This window comes from Erithacus rubecula (assembly GCF_903797595.1).
Source record: "Erithacus rubecula genome assembly, chromosome: 24".
NCBI lineage: Eukaryota > Metazoa > Chordata > Aves > Passeriformes > Muscicapidae > Erithacus > Erithacus rubecula.
In genome coordinates, this window is record NC_136676.1 from 7,112,050 (window position 1) to 7,133,459 (window position 21,410).

A 21,410-nucleotide genomic window follows, 5' to 3' on the forward strand; every position below is an offset into this window, starting at 1 on the left:
AACTTTCAGCATTCACCAAGTACTTTTTCCCTTTTTTTGTGCAGGTCAAAGCTGGCTCGAAGGCGCACGGGCCAGATGAAGTACTGAGTCCATGCAGTGTTCTCATCTCCTCTGCCCTCACCTCCCATAGATAGTGTTACCTCTCATTTCTCTTTGTGATTCTTGATGGTTTCTCTTGTATGTAATCCTGTGGCTTAACATCCCCACCTGCCCCACTCCTTCAGCACATTTTCTAGTATCCTAACCCTACCTTGTTTCTTTTCACCTGTACCAGAATTGTACTAGTAGCATGTGGCCAAACAAAAAGAGAAAGAAAAAAAAAATCAAAAAATTCAAGTGATTATGCACGACTCTAAAAAGAAAAAAAAAAAAAAATTTTTCCTATAACAATTGTTTTCCCATTTCAACTGACCTGTTGGTGTCTGTCCCACTGTCCACTGTCTGTCTAGACTGCTACAGGGTTTTCATTCAATTTGTGACTTGGCAGTGGTCATTGGTTCCCTCAGGGCAAAGTTCCAATGCCAGGGAAAGATAAATTGTTTAATGGAGACATTACCCAGCCAGGAACTGCAATAGCTCCTCAGGCTTTCTGGATCCAGCCTCTAAGTTAAACTCTGTTGAAAGCTGATATTGGACAAATCTATCTGGGCAGACTGGATTTTGGACTTTGTGCAAGTTTCTGAGTTTCCAGGGTGCAGCAGGCTAAGGCATGAGCTAGAGAAGGTTAGGGACCACAGCAGGAGGGGCTGGCTAGAACAATCTGCCTTTAAACTCTTGCTGTGGGCGTTGCAGGTGAACAGTGCTTGGGTTTAACTCTTTCCCAGAAGAGTTTCCATCAACACTGACTCCTCAGCCTCTCAGCTGAGCTGAGCAGACTGTGCTGATATGAGGGGAAACAGACCACAGACTGAAATATAAGATAAAATCCCCAAAATTTCAGATGCTCCAGCTGTGTATTTGACAGATGGAGAGTGTTAAATGGAAATGAAAGTGCAGTTGGTCCCTGGGTCACCATAGGGAGGGAGATCCCCTCTTCCTCCTTTTAGTCCTGGCTCCTGGGTTCTGCAGGAACAGTTCTCAGCTCTCTGGGAGGAGGCTCAGGGCTCCCATGGCTGTGTCAGGGTAGCAACTGCAGCTTCTTTCCCAGGGGCTATTTGTGCATCCCTTACCTGAAATGCTCCCACATCACCCACCTGTCCATGGAACAGCACCTGCACTGTTCTCCAGGGAGCTGCAGGACACTTTCAATTCCTTTTGAAAGAACTGCTGAGTGTCTCCTCATTTCTCTGCTGCAATTTTCATCAGCTAAACCCCACTGTCTTGAGAGGTAATCCTTACTGGGGGTTAGAGCAAGTGGATTCTGGTCCTGTTCTTGACCTACAGTGTAAATTCTTCTTGTGGCCAAAGCTTTGGTCCTTGCCCAAGAAAGAAGAGCAGAATGAATTTCCTTTTGTGAAGTGAACTCCTCCCTCAGTCAGGTGCTGGGGGGTTGGGGGTGTGTGTCCTTTCCTGCTGGGTTATCCTTTCTGCTGTGCCTTGGCCCTGCTGGGGCTGGCTGTGGTCCTGGCAGAGCTCTGGAGTCCCTGGAGGCTGCAGCTCCTGTGGGTTCAGGCCACACGTGTGTGGGACTGGAATCTGCTGGGACAGGGCTTTGCTCTGTGGGGCTGCAATCTGCAGGGGAGGGCAGGGCACACTGAGGCTCCAGCAGCCTGCAGGGCAGGGGAGCAGGGAGAGGGAGCCTGGCCCTTGCTAGGACAGATCTTCACATATTTGAGGTAGTTCTCAAGCTGAATCGTGTGCTCATGCTGCCTCTGTGGTCCTCAGATTTATTTCAGAACTGGAAGCCAGAGTGAGGGAGCATCCTGGGGACCCAGGAACATCATAGGGATGGGTTTTTTTGTTTTTTTTTCCTTCTGTTTTTGTCTTGTTTAATTGTGTGTGACTCTTAATACAGTGATGATATTCCTTTGTTATGCAATGATGATAAAGCACTTCCAGTGTGTGGATAAAACTGCTTGTCCTGCAGGAGGGCTCCTCACACTCAGCTAAGCTGATCTCAAGAATTAGGTTAATTGTAAGCATTAAGTTATTGCTAGCATCACCACTGTTTATATTGACAGTGAAACCTGTTTGAGGAGATGGAGTGATTGGGGTGGTGGTAGGCTGTGGCACACTGAGAGCATTTTAACTTTGATCTGTTTCTTTTTTTTTAACTAGAAGTAAACTAGTTTTCTAAGTCTTTGCTTTGGATAAGCCAGAGAATGAACCAAGTGGATATAGGCATTGCACAAAATCATGATTAAGGGATCTTCCTTTAAAAGCAGGAAGAGACAGATGCATATTTTATACAGAGCTTGAAGTGTTACAGTTGTTGCATAAATGTCACTCTTCTTTCTTAAAACTCCAAGCAACTTGTGGTGATTTGAAGTCTGAGTGGATAATGGATCATCAGAAGAGCAAAAATCTGGTTTTAAGCATCAGCATCTCTTAAAGCTGCATAATCTGTGGCAAACTAGATCCTTGTGTGGAGTTCAAATGGGCATTACTGTTTTCAGGTCTGACACAAAGGCAGACAAAATTCTTTCTGCAATTACTGAAGTCTGTTTTGAGACATTTGAGTGTCCCTGCCTGAAACTGGATTGAAACTTATCCAAGTTGTCTTTAAGGAGATAACAAACTAAACAAATAAATGAACAAAAAAAGTGAATTTCCATTCACTTCAAAGCTTAGCCAAATAAGTTAGAATTTCTTTTGGGAACCAGAGTGAGGAAGGAAAAGCCTGCTAAGTTGGCTTCTGGTGAGAGCCCAGTGCCCACCCTCAGTTCCTGCTGTGTGTGGGGGTCCCAGGGTCAGACAGCTCTGGGGACTCAGCTCTGCAGAGGAGGGTCTGTGAGGGCCCCCAGCCCGTGGGGACACACACTGCAGGGAGCTGGGGCATTCCCTGGGAAGGGAGTGCCACACTGGGCTGGATTCGGGTTTTTATGCTGCTTGCCGAAGGGAGGAAGGAGACAACTGTCCCTTTTGTTCATTGCAAATTATGTTGGATCTTCCTGGGTATTTTAAAATTAAGCTAAACCTCCATTACTGTGTTTTAGAAATGCACTTTAAGTACCTTTTTTAAAGAAGATTCCTGTGCTCTGGGAATACAGAAGAGAAGGGAGTGCTATTTCCAGAGAGTTTGATTTCCAGACTGCTGAGAAAAGGTTTTTTTGGTCAATGCCTAATAGTCCTTATTACTGATCAGCATGGTGTTTCAAAGCAAAGACTTTACTGTTTGCTGCTTATTACCTAATTTACAGGGATTTAATTTTATGTAATGTATTGTATATTTATACATCTGTAATTAATTGCACATTAGGTAAGAAAGAGGATTAGCTTTGGTCTGACAGCCACTGGCACTGAGCCGTGGTGCTGCACACCTGCTGGGCTTGCAGAAGCTGCAGCTGCTGGGCAGGAGGGTCCTGCTGCTGCAGGGAGGGTTTGCTGGCTGTCCCCACGCAGGGCCTGACCTGTGCATCTCTCTAGTTCCTCACCTGCTCTGTGTCTCTAGCAGGATGTATTAACTTCGTGCTTCCTTGTTTAAAAACATCAGCTGTTCAAGAACAGGACTGACTTTTGTTCAGAAGGGCCATTTATGTGTTCTGTGTATTTGAAATCAAAACTAGTCCAACACTAACCAGATGATTGTGTCCAATGTATTTGGAACAGGATTAAATTGCAGGGATCAGCTGTGGATTCAGAAACTGTGTGTGGAGCTCCTAAGTCTTCAGTTCTTAGTGTTGCAGGTGAATGGGCTGCCCTGAGCAGTGCTGAATTGACCTCTTGCTTGCCTGGAAACCAGGGACTGGAAGCAGAGGGAGTCTTGAATGATCAGCACTTCCCAGGACCAGGTCTGAATTTTCCACTTTGCTTGTTCATACTTCATGTGCAGTTGGTTATGGCTCCCGAATTTGGACATCAGACATGCTCTTCACTGGAATACATCCCCTGGAATTGCAGGCCCCGGGCCCTGTTAATCTCTGTACACAAGGGAAATGCTGGATAAGTGGCCTTCTTGAACAAATCTCTTTGCAAACTGATTTCATCCCAGCGAAGGAGTGTATCAGCAACACTGTACATTAATTTCAGGTTTTCATTTTCTTATTTTATTTTGTAAATATATCGGATATTTGGAGCTTGAGTATACAAAATGTAAATATAGTTCATGTATTTGTACTAATTCTGATCCATTTGCTGTATAGCCTTAGGTGTGCAATGCAGATATCTAACTGTGTATGGTAACCTTGCACCACTGAATTGTTAGTGAACGAGGTGAAACAATAAAGGTAAACCAGTGCATTAGCAGATAGAATGTGTGCTGCTGTCATTGTGATTTAATTACTTGTATTCTTACGTCGATTACTTGTTTTTAAACCTGTGCTGAACAAGCCGATGCTTTCATGAAAAGAGATTTATCTCGACTGGTCTTGAGAAAGAAGGGGTGCCCAAAATTACGGTGAACCAAAAAGTTGATGGGCCAGATTGCTGCCGGTCATCTTGTTTAGAAAATAACGAATAGAGAATTTAACAGGAAGGGTCAGGAGCGTGCGTGTGTGAGCGCTGCCGACGCGGCGGAGCGAGGGCAGCGCAGGGCTCGGTGCTGCGCCGCCCCGGTGCGCCCGGACGGGGCTGGCGGGTCTGGCCCGGGCACGCAGAGACGAGCGGCGGCACGAGGGGCTGCCTGGGACCTGCTCAGCGGCACAGCCCGGCCAATTAACAGCAATTAGGGAGAAACGAAAACCGCGCGGTGCCGGCGGCGGGGGTGCGGATCGCGGGGACAGCGCGGAGCCCCCCGGCCCGCCCCGGCCCGCGCCCACCGCGCCACTGCCCTTTAAAGGGCGGGGCCTCCGGCACATCGGGCCATGGGCGGGGGGCGGGGGCTCCGGAAGAGCCAATGGGCGCGCTCAGCGCCCCCCCCGCCCCCCGCGGTTGCTGAGGGGAAGCGGCGCGCGCCGGCGGCCGAGCCCGCAGTGCTCCGGGAGTTCCGAGCGGTAGCGGAGAGAGCCGAACGGGAACGGAGAGAGCCGAACGGGAACGGAGAGGGCCGAACGCCGCCGCCATGGCCGAGTGAGCGCGGGGCGGGGGGGGTCGCCATGGACCGCCATGGCCGCGCTCTTTGCCGGGGCTGCGGCCGCTCTCGGCGCTGGCACGGAGGCCCCGCCGCGCTCCTTGCCGCGGGGCTCTCCGCTAGCTCCGCTCTGGGGTCTGTTGCAGTAACAGCTGGCAGAGTGAGCTCCAGCTCCGTGTTTGTTGGGGAGGGTGGGCTGCCCTGGGGCCGGCATGGGAACGGGTGCTGCCCCTGGTCTCTTGCCGGTGGCTTCCCTGGCATTCCTGTCTCTCACATTCCAGAGCTGACATTGCTTTGATTGGACTGGCCGTGATGGGGCAGAACCTGATTTTGAACATGAATGACCACGGCTTCGTGGTAAGTGAGGAAACACTGTTTAGGAAGGCTGGCTAGCAGCACCGGGGATTAGAGCTGAGCGTTCTGGGGGTGCTTTGTCCCCGCTTTGTGATGATCTAATGGGTGTTATTTCCTCCTTTTAGTTATACCCTGGGCTGGCCTTTGTCCTGTTTCCAGAGCAGAGCAGCGGTGCATGCCTGTGTTAGCTGGCAACTGATATGTTAATTATACTTGACTTTTCGCTGAAGTTTGCCTTGGCCTTGCCATTAGCCCCAGGTTCCCGAGGCACTTGCAAAGACGTGCTCAGGTTCATCCCTGCCCTGTGCCTGTCAGGAGGGTGGAAGTGGGAGAGCACAGGATGTTGAACCTTGCTTGTATAACCTGTAGTCTGAGCTGTAGTAACTGTTCCTTTGGCAGCTTTTATTACTATGTTTTCTTTGCCCCAGGTTTGTGCTTTCAACAGGACGGTTTCCAAAGTGGATGATTTCCTGGCTAACGAGGCCAAGGGCACCAAGGTGATCGGTGCTCACAGCCTGGAGGAGATGGTCTCCAAGTTGAAGAAGCCCCGTCGCATTATTTTGCTGGTGAAGGCTGGAAGTGCTGTGGATGACTTCATCAATAAACTGGTGAGCAGACATTCATTCTACCTGTGGCTTCTTGCTGTGTTTTGGAGGAGTTTCCTTTGGAATTTCTCAGGTGCTCATCATTAGTGAGGCTTTGAATGCATGGAGAAAACCAAAATGCTGATTTCTTTTTGACAGGTGCCATTGTTGGAGACCGGAGACATCATAATTGATGGTGGGAATTCTGAATATAGAGATACCACGGTAAGCCTGTTTCCAGCCTAAAGTGAATGAACAAAATACACACAGCTCTTCCACTCCTGCTCATCAGAATAGTCAGCCAATAAGATGCCATCACCCCTGTGCTCGGGAAAAGCCAAACTGAATTATTTCTGCAAAATTAGATCACACAGCCTCTTAAAAAGCAGTTAAGGACTGCACTATAAGAATGTTTTTATAGAAGTTGCCCAGATCGTCAGAGAATATTTTTTCTATGTGTTTTAAAGAGTGAAGGCTTTTAGAAAATTTCCTTTTAAAATCTTAGGGAGTTTTCAGGGAGTATTAGTCTAAGGATATTTATAGATTTGTTGGTATTTCGTAATCCTTCATGATGGCAGGACCATCCAGTAAGACAGAACTGCTGGTCTGGCTGTCTTGGTAATGGAAGCAGCAGAGGAATTCTCTGCCTGTGAACAGGCTGTACCTGTGGAAGTTACAGAAGCTACATTAGCCTGTGTGGGGTGCTCACATGAAACTACTGCATTCAGATTGGTGTTTCTAGATCTTAGAAGAGGTGCTCGTGTTTCTTCCTGCCCTGACATCCTGGTCTTGGCTGTGTGAGCTGGCCATGCCAGTGACAAACTCAGGGAGGGTCAGTCCTTGGGGCCCTGCAGATGTCCTTGGGGTTCTGGGCCTGTGCCTTGTCCCACTCAGAGACAGTGACTTGTCCTTAGAGTTTTCTGTGCTTGCACCTTCACTCTGCAGTGAACTCAGCACCTCCACCTTGGGCCTAATCTGCCTCCCCCACACCTTCACACAGAGCATATGTCACCTGACACTAATTCCCAGCCTCTCTGGCCTCACTGCTGCTCATGTCTGTCTGTGCTTAAAAGGACATGTTTTCTCACCATGTTGCTTTTGCAAGGATCCGTGTCAAAGCAACAGGAAATTTCCTAATGCTCACTTTGGTCTATGTACAAGCTTTCTTAAGGCTGGCTTCTAGCATATCCAAAAAAGAACTTAAAGCCTAATTTTACATCTGAATTGCTAACCTTTGTGTGTAAGGCTCTGGCATGAAACCAAATTTAATAGTGCTGCTCTGCTCTTTGTTCCAGAGGCGATGTAAGGAGCTACAGGCAAAGGGCATCTTATTTGTGGGAAGTGGTGTTAGTGGTGGGGAGGAGGGTGCCAGATATGGACCTTCCCTCATGCCAGGAGGAGCCAAGGAAGCGGTAAGCATGAACTCCTATATTTTTTCTTGTTCAAATGGTTTGCAACAATTCACATTGTGCACTGAGGGTGGAAAAGAGGAGGCTGTGGGTGTGGAGAGAACAAGATATGTTGCCATCTCACTTCCTCAAGGCTCCTGATTTTCTCAACCTGGCTGGGGTCATGGAGCAGTGCTGAGCCTTCATGTAAGGCAGAACAAAGGCAGGCTTTTCTTCCAGGAATCCACAGGCAAAAGTAGGACCTACAGACATCTAAAGGGAAAAGGGAATTTTGCTTAAATTTTAAACAAGTACTATTTGTTACTTTTTTTCTTTTGAGGCTGTACACATTTGGGAAGCTGCTAACCATGAATCAGGCAGCATCAAATGGCCCTGTAGTGACACTAAAAAGGAGCTTCAGTACATGTTTGTACTACTACTGAATGCATTGATTTATTTGCAAGTTTCTGCATGCTGCTGTGCTGTTTTGTACTCATGTCTCAGTAAACGACTGCTCATCAATGCTCATATTAGACTTTCTCCTTGGTTGCCCATTCTCTGTGTAGATGTGGAAAGAAAAGGTGTGTCAAGGCTTTACCTGAGCTTTAGTATCTCTTGATTCCCTGTCCATTTGCATTAGTGTTTCATTCCTGTATCAGCCGTTCAAATCCATGGCACAAAGCCATCACAACAGTAAGTTGCTGCCTGCCCATCTTTTGCCTTGAACAGCTAAGTAAGGACAGCTGCAGTGTTCAGATGGAGAGGATCTTTGGGCTCCTTGAAGTGCATTATGTTTGTCTGTACAGTGCTGGAAGCATGACTTGATTGTCCCAATGTCTTGCAAAGTGTCTAGCTGGGAAAAACACATTTAATGGGCATTGCTGTGTGGATAAGTTATCAACCTGCCAGCTGCCCTCAGCCCAGGCTGCCTTTTGGCAGGTTACACAATGAGGCATCATACAGATGGACCTGATTTGTTTTCTCTTGTGGTGTTTGTATCCCTTGCCTGTCTGCTAAGGTGTATTCTTTCTCCCCACAGGCCCCACATCAAGACCATATTTCAAAGCATTGCTGCTAAAGTGGGATCTGGGGAACCTTGTTGTGATTGGGTAAATAGTCATTTGATACTGACCCTAACTGGGGATTAGATCCCTGCTTAGACAGTTGGGGGTTAGATCCCTGCTTAGGCAGTTTGGTTGCTGAAGCTCAGGGATGTTTGTGCAGAACACAGCACCAACCAACCAGTGGTTGATTTTCTGGCTGTGTTCATTTCCAATCTGCCATCTCTGATAACTCACACCATGCAATAGTGACGGAGTTTTGTGGCTGGGTCGTGTGTTGGGGGAGCTAAATGGACCTGTGACTCACTTTGTTTCGGTCAGCTCTGTCTTGGATTCCCTCCTTTAGGCAGAAGGAAGCCATGGGCAGGTGTTAAACACTGGAAGTGGTGACAGTGCTGTTACTGAAGGGATTTTTGGATGTTTCTGGACAGGTGGGAGATGAAGGAGCTGGACATTTTGTGAAGATGGTGCACAATGGGATTGAGTATGGAGACATGCAGCTGATCTGTGAGGCCTATCACCTGATGAAGGATGTGGTGGGCATGGAGCATGATGAGATGGCAAAGGTGATTCGCAATTTTTAATGTTTCCTTTTTTGTGCCATGGTATCTGTCTGCCTTTAGTGGGCAGCTGGGCTTGGGCAAAGCTGCTGCGTTACATGAAGTGATTTTTTCTGACATGCCTCCTTCAAGGGTGGGGGCACAGTTCTCCTGAGCTTTACCTGAGGTAGGAGCAGTGAGCACAGACAGCTGAATGCTTATAGAAGTTGTCTAAAACTCTTCCCATGCTACAGTTGATTTCTCCCCTGGAAGCACCTTCAGGTGCCTGTAAAGAACAGTGAAGCACTGAGCATTATGAATCAGGCAAAATATATAACCAATTAAAAGATACAGCAAGCTGGGGTGTGTATGAATATGTTTATACTTTTTTTTGCCTTTTTCAGGTATTTCAAGAGTGGAATAAGACAGAGTTGGACTCTTTTCCTGATTGAATCACAGCCAATATTCTCAAATTCAAAGACAGTGGATGGCAAATACCTCCTCCCAAAGATCAGGGACAGTGCAGGGCAGAAAGGCACAGGGAAGTGGACAGCCATTTCTGCCCTGGAGTACGGAGTCCCGGTCACACTCATCGGTAAGTGTGCTGTGGCCTTTGCTCCCTCCCTGTGCCACAGCACAGTAAGGAGCAGGGCACAGAGGCTCAGGAGTGAGCCCACAGCAGGGCTGGGCTGGCAGAAGAGCTGTAGCTGTTCCAGCCTTTCTGCCCTGGCAGCTCTTCCTGGGATTTTTGCTGGACTTGTTTTTAGCCTCTTCCTTAATGCTAGTCCTGTTGTCACACTTGTGTCTGTGGTGTCCCTGCAGTGCTGTGAGGCCTCAGTGGCAGGGGAACATGAAGTGTGCTCAGATGTTGTGATGCAGAGGAGCTGGAACACATCTGCAGCACATTTAGAGTGCCCTAATACCACAGGTCCAGAGCAGGCTCCCATTGAGCCATTAGATGAGGTCAACAGGCTCTTTGCTCTCAGGTTTGCTTTCATTTTTGTGCTTTCTCTACCTCTTTTCCCCATTGCATTGGCTGGGTCAAGTCCTGAAGATAAGAAAAGCTATATTCAGTAGCTGAAAGAAAGTAACTGCAGTGTAGCTGCCACAGAACACGGTTGCATTCCAGCAGCAAAACAAGTTCTCTAGATGGATTTGTGTTCTACCCCTCTTTCAGGTTCTTGTTGACCTTCTCCTGTTGGGGAGCTTGCAAAGATCAAGGGTGGAGGAGACACTCCCTGATTAGAGCTCTGCAGGGCCAGGGTTAGGTAATGCTGAGCTATAGGGAAGTGTGTGCCACAGTCCTTGAGCAAACGTGGCCTTCTCGGGGCACTTGCTGTGTGCTTTTACTGCGTGAGCATGACTTGCAAACTTCTGCTTGTAAAAGCAGAGTCCTGCTTTTTCCTGACTTCCTATCATGCTGCCCTCCCCACTGTAGAAGGAAGTTCTTGCAGAAATGGAAATTAGCTCGTTCTGATTCAGGTATGATACGTTCTTCTGCTGTAGGGAGGATCCAGAGTCTTGTGAAAGCATTACTCACTCTCTTTCTTTTTCTTTTTATTTATTTATTTTTTTTTTAAATTATTGTTGGTTTGATTTTGGGGTGTGGTTTTTATTTTTTTCTTGTTTTCTTTTCTTTTGATATATCACAGCTCACTTACAGGTGGAACAAAATGACAGAATGAAGACTTGCTTTCTCCTTGTATCAGATCCTGAAAAGCAAACTTTTTTCTCCCTCATTTTACACTACTGTCTTAATTTGCAAACAAGTACAACTTAACCAGCATGATTAAGAACTCACTGAGCCAGCCTGACAGATATTTAGTAACCTGGTTCGTGACTTTAGGAAACTTTCTCATGGACTTCTGAATACTAGTGCTAGGGGCCTACCAGATTTGTGAACCTTATTTCATCTCATAAGTTAGCCTGCTGATTTATTCTATGCCCTTGTTTGCATGTGTGTATTTCAAAGCACATCCAGTTAACGTGAGTTGGCATTTAAGGAACAGCTTTTTATCTAAAAGAATGATACAATACTTGTTGAAGTCTTCAGCCTTGCTGTTCCCTAGATTGCAGTGCAACACTGTCTGTCTCTGATAGATAGGAAAAGATTTTAAAGTAAATTCTCAACGCTGAGAGCTGGTAAATGTTCTCGAGGATAAATGTTCATGTGGATAATTTGTGTCCTTTTTTTTTATAATTTGAAAGCTGTATCAGTCAGTACTTACCCAGTGGTTGTACTGAGTGGCAATGTTGTCCCCCAGGAATGCTGTTCAAGTAACTAATTTGTGCAGCAGTTCTTTTGCTTGTGTCCATGGCTCATCACTCAGTGACACTGTGATGCTGGAGTGTCTGAGGCAGGAGCAGTGGTGCCCAGCACTGACACTGCAGTGTCTGAGGCAGGAGCAGTGCCCAGCACTAACCATCTCTTCTCCCCTCCATCCCACAGGTGAGGCTGTCTTTGCCCGCTGCCTGTCCTCCCTCAAGGCTGAGAGAGTGCAGGCCAGTAAGCTGCTGGCAGGGCCCAAAGGGGCTCAGTTCAGTGGCAACAAGCAGGCTTTCCTGGAGGACATCCGCAAGGTGAGTCCTGCTGCGGGTCGGGGCAGGCTGGGTGCTGGCAGTCCTGGGGAGCAGCTCTTGTGCTCATTCGTGGGAGAACTGCTTCCTGCTTTCAGACTGGGCATTGTCTCGTGATGTCCACAAAGCATCACCTAAGGAAGGTTAGGAAGGACCCAGAAGGGATTGAACTCTAAGCTACAGTGGGCAGAGACAACTATATAGAGTACAGAGATCATAATTCATGCATAGGAGCTTGTCTACTCCTCAGCACTCCTGCCTTTGCCTGGGTATTGATCTCTTGATCTCTCTCTGTGTGCAAACCAAACTTTTCAACAAGAAAGGATACTTTGGTTCTCAAATTCCTGGAATGTTGCTACTGTTGTCATCTCTGTTGAGATGTGGGCTGAGCAGAGCATGTAGACTGTGAGTTGTTGTCCAACTTTGTGAGACTTCTTGGAACATGAATTTGATTTTTTTTTTTTTTTTTTTTTTTTTTTTTTTTTAGGCCTTGTATGCTTCCAAGATTATCTCATATGCTCAAGGCTTCATGCTGCTGAGACAAGCAGCCAAAGAATTTGGCTGGACACTGAATTATGGTGGTATTGCACTGATGTGGAGGGGAGGCTGCATCATCAGAAGGTAATTGATGAGATACCTGGCTGCTGAGGGGAGAGAGCAGGCAGTTTAGTCTATGAGGTGCTTGGCTGACAAGCCTAGAAATTTCCTTGGAAAATCCATGGAGTTCCTATGTTGGTGAGATTCTGAGAGGCTGCAGACAACACCAAAGGTTACTAGATGAACTTGCTATTCTGGTGGCTTAACTGCTGAAAGTTTCTTTGGTCTTTGTCATGTTTGGAATCTGAATCCGGCTGAGTCAAGTTTTGGCACTGTTAGTTTTAGATTCTGGGCCTTTGTTGGAAGTTGTGACATTTATTCCTGGTTAACTTTTGCCTAGTGTGTTCCTGGGAAAAATCAAAGATGCTTTTGATCGAAACCCTGAACTTCAGAATTTGCTGCTGGATGATTTCTTTAAGACAGCTGTAGAAACTGTCAGGTAAGTTCCAAGGGAAGGAGACCATAAAAACAATAATTTGTAGCCAGGACTGTCATGGTTCTTCCCTTTGATACTGACCAAGCTGTGATTGGAAACTGAAGGTTCCCATTTTACTGTTACAGAAGAGCCTTAGGCAGGAATTCAGCAATTCAAAAGGACCATAATGTGAGGAGAAAAGGCCTGGCCTGTGTGAACATTTTCATCACTGCCCTGTGTCTTGTGCCTACTGTGCAGCTGGATTTCAGCTGAGCAGACCACAAGCTCTGTTCCAGTACCATTGTTTGCAGTAGCCCCAGAACAACAGTTCCAGACCCACCCATTCTTCAGGCCTGTGTCTGTACAAACAGTGTCCTGATTTGGATGGAGCTGACAGGCGGAATGAAACCACATTATCTGGCCAAAAAAGAAGTCTCATATTATAATTTGTAGTTCTTGTAACTGAATCTGAATATTCCATGCAAGTTACTAGAACAGATGAAGAGTTGAACTGAGGATTGCCCACGTTCTGAAGTGCTGTCCTCCTATGCCTTGGGTGAGCTTTGTTCTCTGTTTGGTGAGAGGTCCTGGAAGAGCCTTAGAGCTCAGAACAATCCCCTTTCCCCCACTGAGTTCAGGCTTTTGAGATGGTCTCACCATGTTTATGTGAAAGAACAGCATCCTTGCTTGAGGCTGTGGTTTGACTGCATGTCTCAACTGTTCTCCTTTTGCTGTTAACTGTGTCTTACTTGCTATTATTTTAGATCAACCTTGTTGATGTAAAATCAGGAATCTGCTGCTGTATTTGCTCAGACTTGGTTATTAGGTCTCAGAGAAGGTGAACCAGCACACACAGTGTACTGGAGCAGTTCTTGTGCCTGCAGTACCTCTGAGCAGGCACTGATGAGTTCCTTTGCCCCCCTTTTCCTCTGTCCAGGAGTCCTGGCGCCGTGTGATCAGTACTGGAGTGCAGATTGGAATCCCCATGCCCTGCTTCACTACAGCACTTTCTTTTTATGATGGATACAGGCATGAGATATTGCCAGCTAACCTGATTCAGGTAGGCACTGAAATCTCATTGTGCTGTTATTTAAATACTGCTTTAAAGGTCTCAATGGCAATATGTTCTAATCACTCACAGTGTAGGTTGCCAGATATATTTCAGTTGTACCTGAAATTCCTGTCAGTAAAACACTTGGAAGCAGCTGGATAAGGAACATCAGACATACTGGTGTGGCAGCACCCAGTGTGTGTTTTTATTCCATCTGTGAACCAAGGCTAATGGTATCTTTGAACCCAAATGGTTTGTGCAGAATTATCTTTGAATGTTTGGATACATGGAAGTGCTTGTTTTTTAGATTAGTACCAAGCAGAAAATCTATACTTGCGTTTCTGCAGAACTCTTAATTTAATTATTAGATATTAGTAAATTTTTCATTGCAGTGGTTTTGCTAATAATGAGAAAATAATTTTGAGTATTCTGATATTGGAGTCCAGTCTTATTTCTACTATTCCTCATTAGGTAACAATAGGTGCAACTTGTAGAATTCACATGATATTGACATTTCTGTATCTGGTTTGTCTGTGTGTTCTCATTCTAGGCTCAGCGTGATTACTTTGGTGCACATACATATGAATTATTATCAAAGCCAGGGGCATTTATCCATACTAACTGGACAGGCCATGGAGGAAACGTGTCCTCTTCTGCTTACAATGTCTAATGGAAGTCCTTCCACTCGAAGCCAAGATACTGTAGATCTCAGATATTTGTTTAGGAATATCACTTTTTACTGTACTCTGCTAGAACTTGTGTTTGGGACACTTTGCAATAACTTGTGGGTGTATTTCATACATATACATATATCTCTCTATATGTATAATATAACTATAAATAAATTTAGTTATAATATGTTGAGGTGTTTCCTTCCCTTTTCTTCCCACTGATGCTCGCCAAAACTAGGTAAAATGTAAATGTTTCGTGCAGCATTTAATAAAATTTATAGTCATGTTAGGTTTATAGTATTGTAGTGTATAAAGTCCTAGAACTCAAGACAGAGATGACTGCAGTTCAGGAAGAGAGGGGCAGTGGCAGACAGCACGGGAACTTATGTAATGTTCCAGGCAGATAAAGGCCTTTATTTCATTACCTCTTCCTCCTATGGGGCAATTAAAAATACCCACAGCAGCTTGCAAAGTTGGCTCTTTTTATATCTCTTCCTGTAATGCCGCTGCCAGTCATCTTCAGGACTTCTGAAAATCACCTGGCTGTCTAAACCTTTTATTTCTGAAATCTGTTCAATTTTCTGCTGTGCACACTGGTTTTTATATTAATTTTTGGTTATATATATACTTCTGCTAAGACAGCTCTGCAGTCACTAGTTCAATATCTGTATAAGTGAAATATAACTTTCAATGTAAGGTACCGTTCTGCAGCTCACGCGGTAACATCGGGAGTTCTGTAGAGCAAACGCAGTACAGCGACACTGCAGCGCGGGGGGGCCGCGCCGCCCCTCCACGGTGCCGGGGCGGGCCCACATGGCGGGCGGCACCGCCCCTCACGGTGCCCGGGGCGGGCCCACATGGCGGCGGCACCGCCCCTCACGGGGCCCGGGGCGGGGCCACATGGCGGCGGCACCGCCCCTCACGGTGCCCGGGGCGGGGCTATACATGCCGGCACCGCCCCTCACGGTGCCCGGGGCGGGCCCACATGGCGGCGGCACCGCCCCTCACGGTGCCCGGGGCGGGGCTATACATGCCGGCACCGCCCCTCACGGGGCCCGGGGCGGAGCTATACATGGCGGCGGCACCGCCCCTCACGGGGCCCGGGGCGGGCCATACATGGCGGCGGCACCGCCCCTCACGGTGCCCGGGGCGGGCCCGACATGGCGGCGGCACCGCCCCTCACGGTGCCCGGGGCGGGCCCACATGGCGGCGGCACCGCCCCTCACGGTGCCCGGGGGGGGGCGTTACATGGCGGCACCGCCCCTCACGGTGCCCGGGGCGGGGCCATACATGGCGGCGGCACCGCCCCTCACGGTGCCCGGGGCGGGCCCCACATGGCGGCACCGCCCCGCCCCGCCCCGTGCTGCCCCGCGCGCCGGCGGGAAGCGCGGAGGGCGGGAGCTCGTGAGGGCCGCGATGGCGGCGGCGGGCGGCGAGGAGCGGCAGCTGCTCGCTCAGGTACCGCGCGGCGCGCCGGGGCCGTGAGCGGCGGTCCCGGCTGTGGTGGCCGGGGCGAGGCCGGTGTGCCACTGCCCGTCCCCGCTCTGCTCCCTGCAGAGGCTGAAGGCGGCGGTTCACTACACGGTCGGGTGCCTGTGCGGGGAGGTGGAGGAGGAGAAGGACGTGCAGTTCAGCAAGCAGATCATCGCAGCCATCTCGGACATCACCTTCCGGCACTGCGGTACAGCCGCCTTCCCCGCTGGTGCCTGGGTTAAGCTCCATGGCTCTTCAGAAGCCACCGCTGGGGGCACAGGGCTTCAAAAATGAGCGCCGAACTAGGTGTCACCGGGGCGTTCTCTTGCATTATATTTTTTTTTTAAGTACAAGAAATACTAATTTAACTTTTCACACCTGACAAAAGCGTTGTGTGGCTACCTGCTTGTGTACGACTGGTGCCTAACAACCAGCTATGGTCATTTCTCATAACTGACTTAGATAACTTGTGTATTATCTATTTTTTCCCATTCAGTGTTTTAAAATATCTTTGTGTTTTCTCTAGAAATCTTTGCAAAAGACCTCGAAATGTTTGCAAGGTATGCACTGATTGTTAAAAATGCTTTCCCTTTTTTATATTAGCTCCCAGATAATATTTAAAACACATCTTCTAATTCAAGCTTTAAAGGACTTGGTTGGCTGCTTAAATAGTGTCTGTGAAGTTAACAAATAGAAATTCCTGTAGGTACTCTCTGATCTTGGCCTCTTATGGTTAGTGTTGACAAAAATGTTAAGGGGTGTTTTTTGATTTGATGCAGGCATGCAAAACGAACCACCATCACTACAGAAGATGTGAAGCTTTTGGCTAGAAGAAGCAATTCTTTGGTGAGGTGCACTCTATTTATGTCTCGCAACATTCTTAAATGTTTCTTGTAATAAGAATTTGCCCTGTTAAATTCTCTTCAGTATGTCTTGTGAATGAATGAAATTTCTCAGCAGAGTACTGATTAGCTCATTGTTCCCAGCTAAAACATATCACTAAGATGAGTGAAGAGCTTGCATCAAGTAACATGGAGCAGAAGGAAAAGAAGAAAAAGAAGTCCAGCACAGCTAAGGCAGAGAGAACTCCTGGGGAACAAGAGTCAGCTGTGACTGAGAATGAAGATTCCAACATGGCATGATTTATCTTTTGAGTAATGTTTCAGGTCATTTTCTCATCCTATCCTAGAGGAACCAGAATTAGCCTATTCATCTTGCAGGTTAGCTTCAGGAATGACTCTTTAGGTTTTCAGGTGAATGTGATTGGATTTTTATTGTTCCAAAAATGAAAAGCCTGTCAGTATTCAGTAAGCTTACAGCCAAAATGCCTTAATTGCTCACAATTGCTCTGTTATTAAAATCCAAGTACTTTAAATAAAGAGTTTGAAACAGACCATTCTCACTGAACCATAACTCAATTCTGTGTTAATTTCTTCATCTTCTTTCCCTAATGTAATACTATATTTATCAGCCTATTCTGATGGAAATATCAAAACTAGTCCAACAGTAAGACAAAAAGGTTTTATTGATATTAGAAAAAAAAAAGACTTTAACAAATTTTAAAATAAGCCAGCTAATACAAAAGCATCATGATGCTACACTAATGATTAGAAGAATAAGACAGCAGCCAAATGCAAGTCTTCTGTCACACAGCCTTACAAAGCAATTATTTCCACCTTTGCTGTGGTTTACATGATAGCTCTTACACAGCATCCAAGAGGCAGGAGTTCCTTACAAGAAAAGCACTGAAGTTGAAGGACTTTGAATTTACTTTAACTGATTAAATCAGTGCGAGAATTCAATTTTCTAGATCCCAGGCTGGAGTCTCTCTGCCCTCATCACTAAGTGTGCCTCAAAGTGTCTTTCAGAGATCCTCTCTCCTTTTTACACTGAAAATGGTGGGAGAACAAAGTAAGCAACCTGCCTGGGGCGTCAGGAGCTGCATCCACCATTATCAGATGGAAGCTGCTGGCCACCAACCACGTATTGAAAGCTGAACACTTTTACATGCTGTGCTTAGCAATACCGTTGTCCTAGCATTCTGCAAAAAGTCAAAATCCCTTTGCTTACACAATTCAAATCAGCAGAGGATTTAAGCCACAGGACAATGTCCAGATTTTAGTTGTTCTACAGGCAGACCACAGTATGACCGGCCAACTATGGCTCCCAGGATGTGTCTTGGCTTGTAGTGATCCCAGTGCAAAAGCAGAGCCGAACAGGGAGCAGCCTGCAGTCATTTTCTGCGTTTGGCCGTGGGCCAGTCCCCCCAGGGAAGCGCCTTCTTGGCCTTGGCCGCGCTCCGCAGGGAGCGCAGGGCCTGCACCTGCCGCAGGCGCCTGGACAGCTCCTGCTCACAGGCTGCCTGCACTGCTCCAGCCTTCTGCTCGTCCCAGCCCAGGGCCGAGGCCAGCGCTGCCGCCTCCTCCTTCTGCACCAGCTGCAGCAAGACATAACAGTCTGACATAGCAGCAGCAGCAAACAGCAAACCACAGTTCACTACTGCCACTTTGGGACTGGAGATGTTCCCAGCTCTCATCACCTATCCCACGGGCTAGTGGATTTCCAGAAATTTGCCAGCACTCAGTGCTTGAGGCTCTATTCAGGTGTTCAATGAAGAGAAAGCAGTTACTTATTTTCCACAGCAGGGAAAAGCAAGAGTAGCAAGCTCACAGCTTGAAAGAACATCTTCCTAAATGGTTACAGTTTATCTAGACTTTCCTTTCCAAGCTATATTTTTTTTTCCCCAAAATAAGTATGGTTTTATTTTGATTTGGGATATATAAAAGAAACATAGCTAGATGTATAAGCATACAAAAAAACCCCAAAGAACTTTGCTGGTAGAACAACTGGCTGATTTGGCAGAGACCAAACCCAAAATTATTTTGTGGTTTTTTTAGAGGACCACAGTGTGGTCCTCTAAAAAAAAGAGCGCAGTGTGTGCAACAGTGTCAGCTGGCTGTTACAGAGGACCTCCAAGCCAGGGTAGTGTTACTGAGGAAGAGAAATTAATTAAATTTCAGCACTTTGAAACAGATCTATTGACATCAGAGCCTCCAGAAGCAAGGACAGCTTCCCCTACAGCCTGTCCTTCAGTGTGCCAGAATATGGTTATGTCATTCTCACCCACCTCTAGATCCTGACTGTCCAAGCAGAGTTCTGGAGCAGGTTTCTCCTTCAGAGCAGCAAGGACCTGGTTGCTGAGTGCTGTTGTGGCTGAAGAATCTGTGCTGCTGGTACCTGTGTCAACCACATCCATCTCCTTCCTTGGTGCAGCGTGAGGTTCTGAAAAGGAGCAGAATCAGTACAGCCACTGACAAACACAGGACAGGAAAAGTGGCCTGGACTCACTGATGGTTGTAAGGTTAATAAATATACATCCAATCTAGGTGCATCCTGGAACTTAAGAAATCCATAATGTTAAGGAGGACTATGGGACCTAAGCTTTTCTCCTGCCTTCAGGCTTTGTGAGAAATGTGACACAGCAGTGAGAGGGCTCTGGTCAGAGAATTCTTACACTACACCTACTCTTACACTACACCTAATCAACCCCATTTAACAGTAGTGACCAAATTACTCACTCTGCTTTATTTATTCCACCCAGTAGGAGCTGAAACCTCCTTCTCTAGCATACAAATGCTCCCTACCTGCAACTTTGCTTAAGATACTGTCTTCAGTTTTCAAGGCCTCTAGGTAGAGTTCCAGGAGCTGCCGTGACTGACGCTCTTCCTCTCGTCTGTCCAGCACCTGCTGCAGGGTGTCCTGCAGCACTCGGATTTTGGTTTCACTTTGGGAAAGTTCTTCTGCCAGGTCAGGGCGTGGCACATCAATAAGCACCTTAAAACATTGAGAGGGCTCCTGAGTAACTCATTTCATGGCACTTACTGCAGTACAGACGGAATGTACAAACCCTTCTGAAACCAAGCATGTTCCACAAGGTTTCTTGTCACAGCAAGTCCCCTGAGTTCTGGGAGGCTGTAGTGGCATTCCATCAGGCAGCGCTTTTTACTAAAAGCCAAAAGGCATCCAAGAAGGTGTGGAATCGTGTGCAATTTTAACAGAAATCTTGAAAACTAATGGCAAAGCACTACTTCTTCAGAGTGCATGGAAATATTCAAATGAAAGGCAGTAGCCTGGCACCTGGGAAGCTGCACATTGGGGAGGACAAGAAGGGACAGTTATTGCCATGCCTCACCACAGACAGGGTGTTAAGCAGTCAGAAACTTGAATCAATCAGCTCTGGAAAGTGACAGCAGTTCTTCAAAGCCCTCTGGAGAAGACAGACCTGGCCTGCTGCTCAGCCTCTCTGCACGTGTTACACACGTCTGGCTTTAAGGAATGAGCTGAATTCGGTTGTCATTTGGCCAAATCTCAACTTTTTGCCCTTCCACTGCCAGAATTGGAACAACACACTGTGAGGGGTAGTTGGGGATTAAGAGCATCCTTGGACACTTGAATGTTTCCCTTCAAGCAGAGGTTTGACTCTGGCACCAAGAGCCAAAAGCAGCAGCTGAATTAAGCCTGAGCTCTTGTTTATTGATTCTGTTCTCTACTGAGATAAATGGATGATGGGCAGATTCAAGGACAGGGACTGGGGTTTCCCCACTGTACCTGGAGGTCTTCTTCAGACATCAGGATGATATTGGACAGGTCATCCTTCAGCTGCCTGGCCAGCTGCTTCCACTTCTCGGCAGCACTGTCCACTTCATCCACAGACTCTGAGAGCCAGGATGTTCCACTGTCTGACACAAGAGTCACCAGTTTCATGGGTCATTCCTGATCACCTCACACTGCCTAATGGCACTAGGTATAGTCCAAACACACCTCCCCTTCCATGCTTCCTCACTCACAGCATACCTAAGCTTTTGCCAGACCATTTCTCGTCCTTGGCCAGTGCCACAAACTTGGTGTTAGATGGCAAACACAAGAAGTAATCCTCGTCATCCACAATGGTCCCATCTTCTGCCAGCACCAAGGTGATGGGTTCCCGGGCCTTGTCAATAGCCAGAACACCACAAGCTGCAGAACAGAAAAAATACTTAACAGAATGATAAAGGTGACATAGCACTGCCCTTTTGTTATCCCCAGCACAAAGGACAGGCAACTCCCAGTGACTGAGGCTGGACACTAGGACCTGTCTCCTCACAGGGCTGCACATCAGCTGGGTCCCACAGCGGGTCCCAGCAGGCCTCCCAAGCAGTCCCACAGCCGGGCCCAGTAGGGCTCCCAACCGGTCCTACAGCTGGTGCCACAGCCGGTCCTACAGCAGATCCCACAGCAGATCCCACAGCAGATCCCACAGCGGGTCCCACAGCGGGTCCCACAGCGGGTTCCGCCGCCCACCTTTGTCGCGCAGCTCCCGCAGGCAGGACGCGGCCACGCCGTGCTGCTCCGGCCCGTCCCGCCGCCGCACCACGCAGCGCTTCAGCCGCGCGGCCATCAGCTCCGCTCGGCAGCGCCCCAGCGGCTCTTGCCGGCGGGGAAGGCGCTGCTGCCGGCGATCCGGGCGGCCCGGCCCGGTCTGGCCGGGCCGGGCACTCACGGCACCGGCGGCGCCCCCGCGGGACCCATCGCGGCGCCGGCGCTCGGCTGGCCG

The 21,410-nt window shown here is 47.7% G+C and overlaps 4 protein-coding genes across 6 annotated transcripts in view; 3 read left to right on the plus strand and 1 right to left on the minus strand.

The window, feature by feature from the left end:
- The window catches only part of KIF1B (kinesin family member 1B), a 78,522-nt gene extending 74,171 nt beyond the window's left edge, over positions 1-4,351 (plus strand). For all 3 annotated transcript variants that reach the window (XM_079326046.1, XM_079326047.1, XM_079326048.1), the window contains one exon: positions 45-4,351. In XM_079326046.1, the coding sequence (XP_079182172.1) occupies positions 45-87 (43 nt within the window). In that variant the 3' untranslated portion in view covers positions 88-4,351. The remainder of the gene's footprint in view (positions 1-44) is intronic.
- A 603-nt stretch (positions 4,352-4,954) lies between these two features.
- PGD (phosphogluconate dehydrogenase) lies at positions 4,955-14,466 on the plus strand. The gene is given in 16 exon segments (XM_079326190.1): positions 4,955-5,106; positions 5,389-5,464; positions 5,890-6,069; positions 6,205-6,270; positions 7,341-7,593; positions 8,328-8,542; positions 8,926-9,060; positions 9,438-9,482; positions 9,486-9,518; positions 9,520-9,628; positions 11,483-11,613; positions 12,098-12,231; positions 12,548-12,636; positions 12,639-12,646; positions 13,560-13,682; positions 14,224-14,466. Coding segments are annotated over 16 exon segments (1,725 nt in total). The 5' UTR covers positions 4,955-5,098; the 3' UTR covers positions 14,344-14,466.
- Positions 14,467-15,715: 1,249 nt separating this feature from the next.
- Positions 15,716-17,210, plus strand: CENPS (centromere protein S). Its single transcript, XM_079326050.1, has 5 exons — positions 15,716-15,802; positions 15,902-16,025; positions 16,344-16,377; positions 16,597-16,663; positions 16,804-17,210. The coding sequence occupies exons 1-5, from the start codon at positions 15,761-15,763 to the stop codon at positions 16,957-16,959; spliced, it is 423 nt and encodes a 140-aa protein (XP_079182176.1). The 5' UTR covers positions 15,716-15,760; the 3' UTR covers positions 16,960-17,210.
- Positions 17,211-17,319: 109 nt separating this feature from the next.
- On the minus strand, positions 17,320-21,288 carry DFFA (DNA fragmentation factor subunit alpha). The gene is made up of 6 exons (XM_079326049.1): positions 21,158-21,288; positions 20,672-20,833; positions 20,426-20,556; positions 19,462-19,651; positions 18,945-19,099; positions 17,320-18,254 (listed from the first exon to the last, which is right to left on the minus strand). Exons 1-6 carry the CDS (start codon positions 21,252-21,254, stop codon positions 18,051-18,053), a joined length of 939 nt encoding a protein of 312 aa, XP_079182175.1. The 5' UTR covers positions 21,255-21,288; the 3' UTR covers positions 17,320-18,050.
- Between the last annotated feature and the right edge of the window lie 122 nt (positions 21,289-21,410).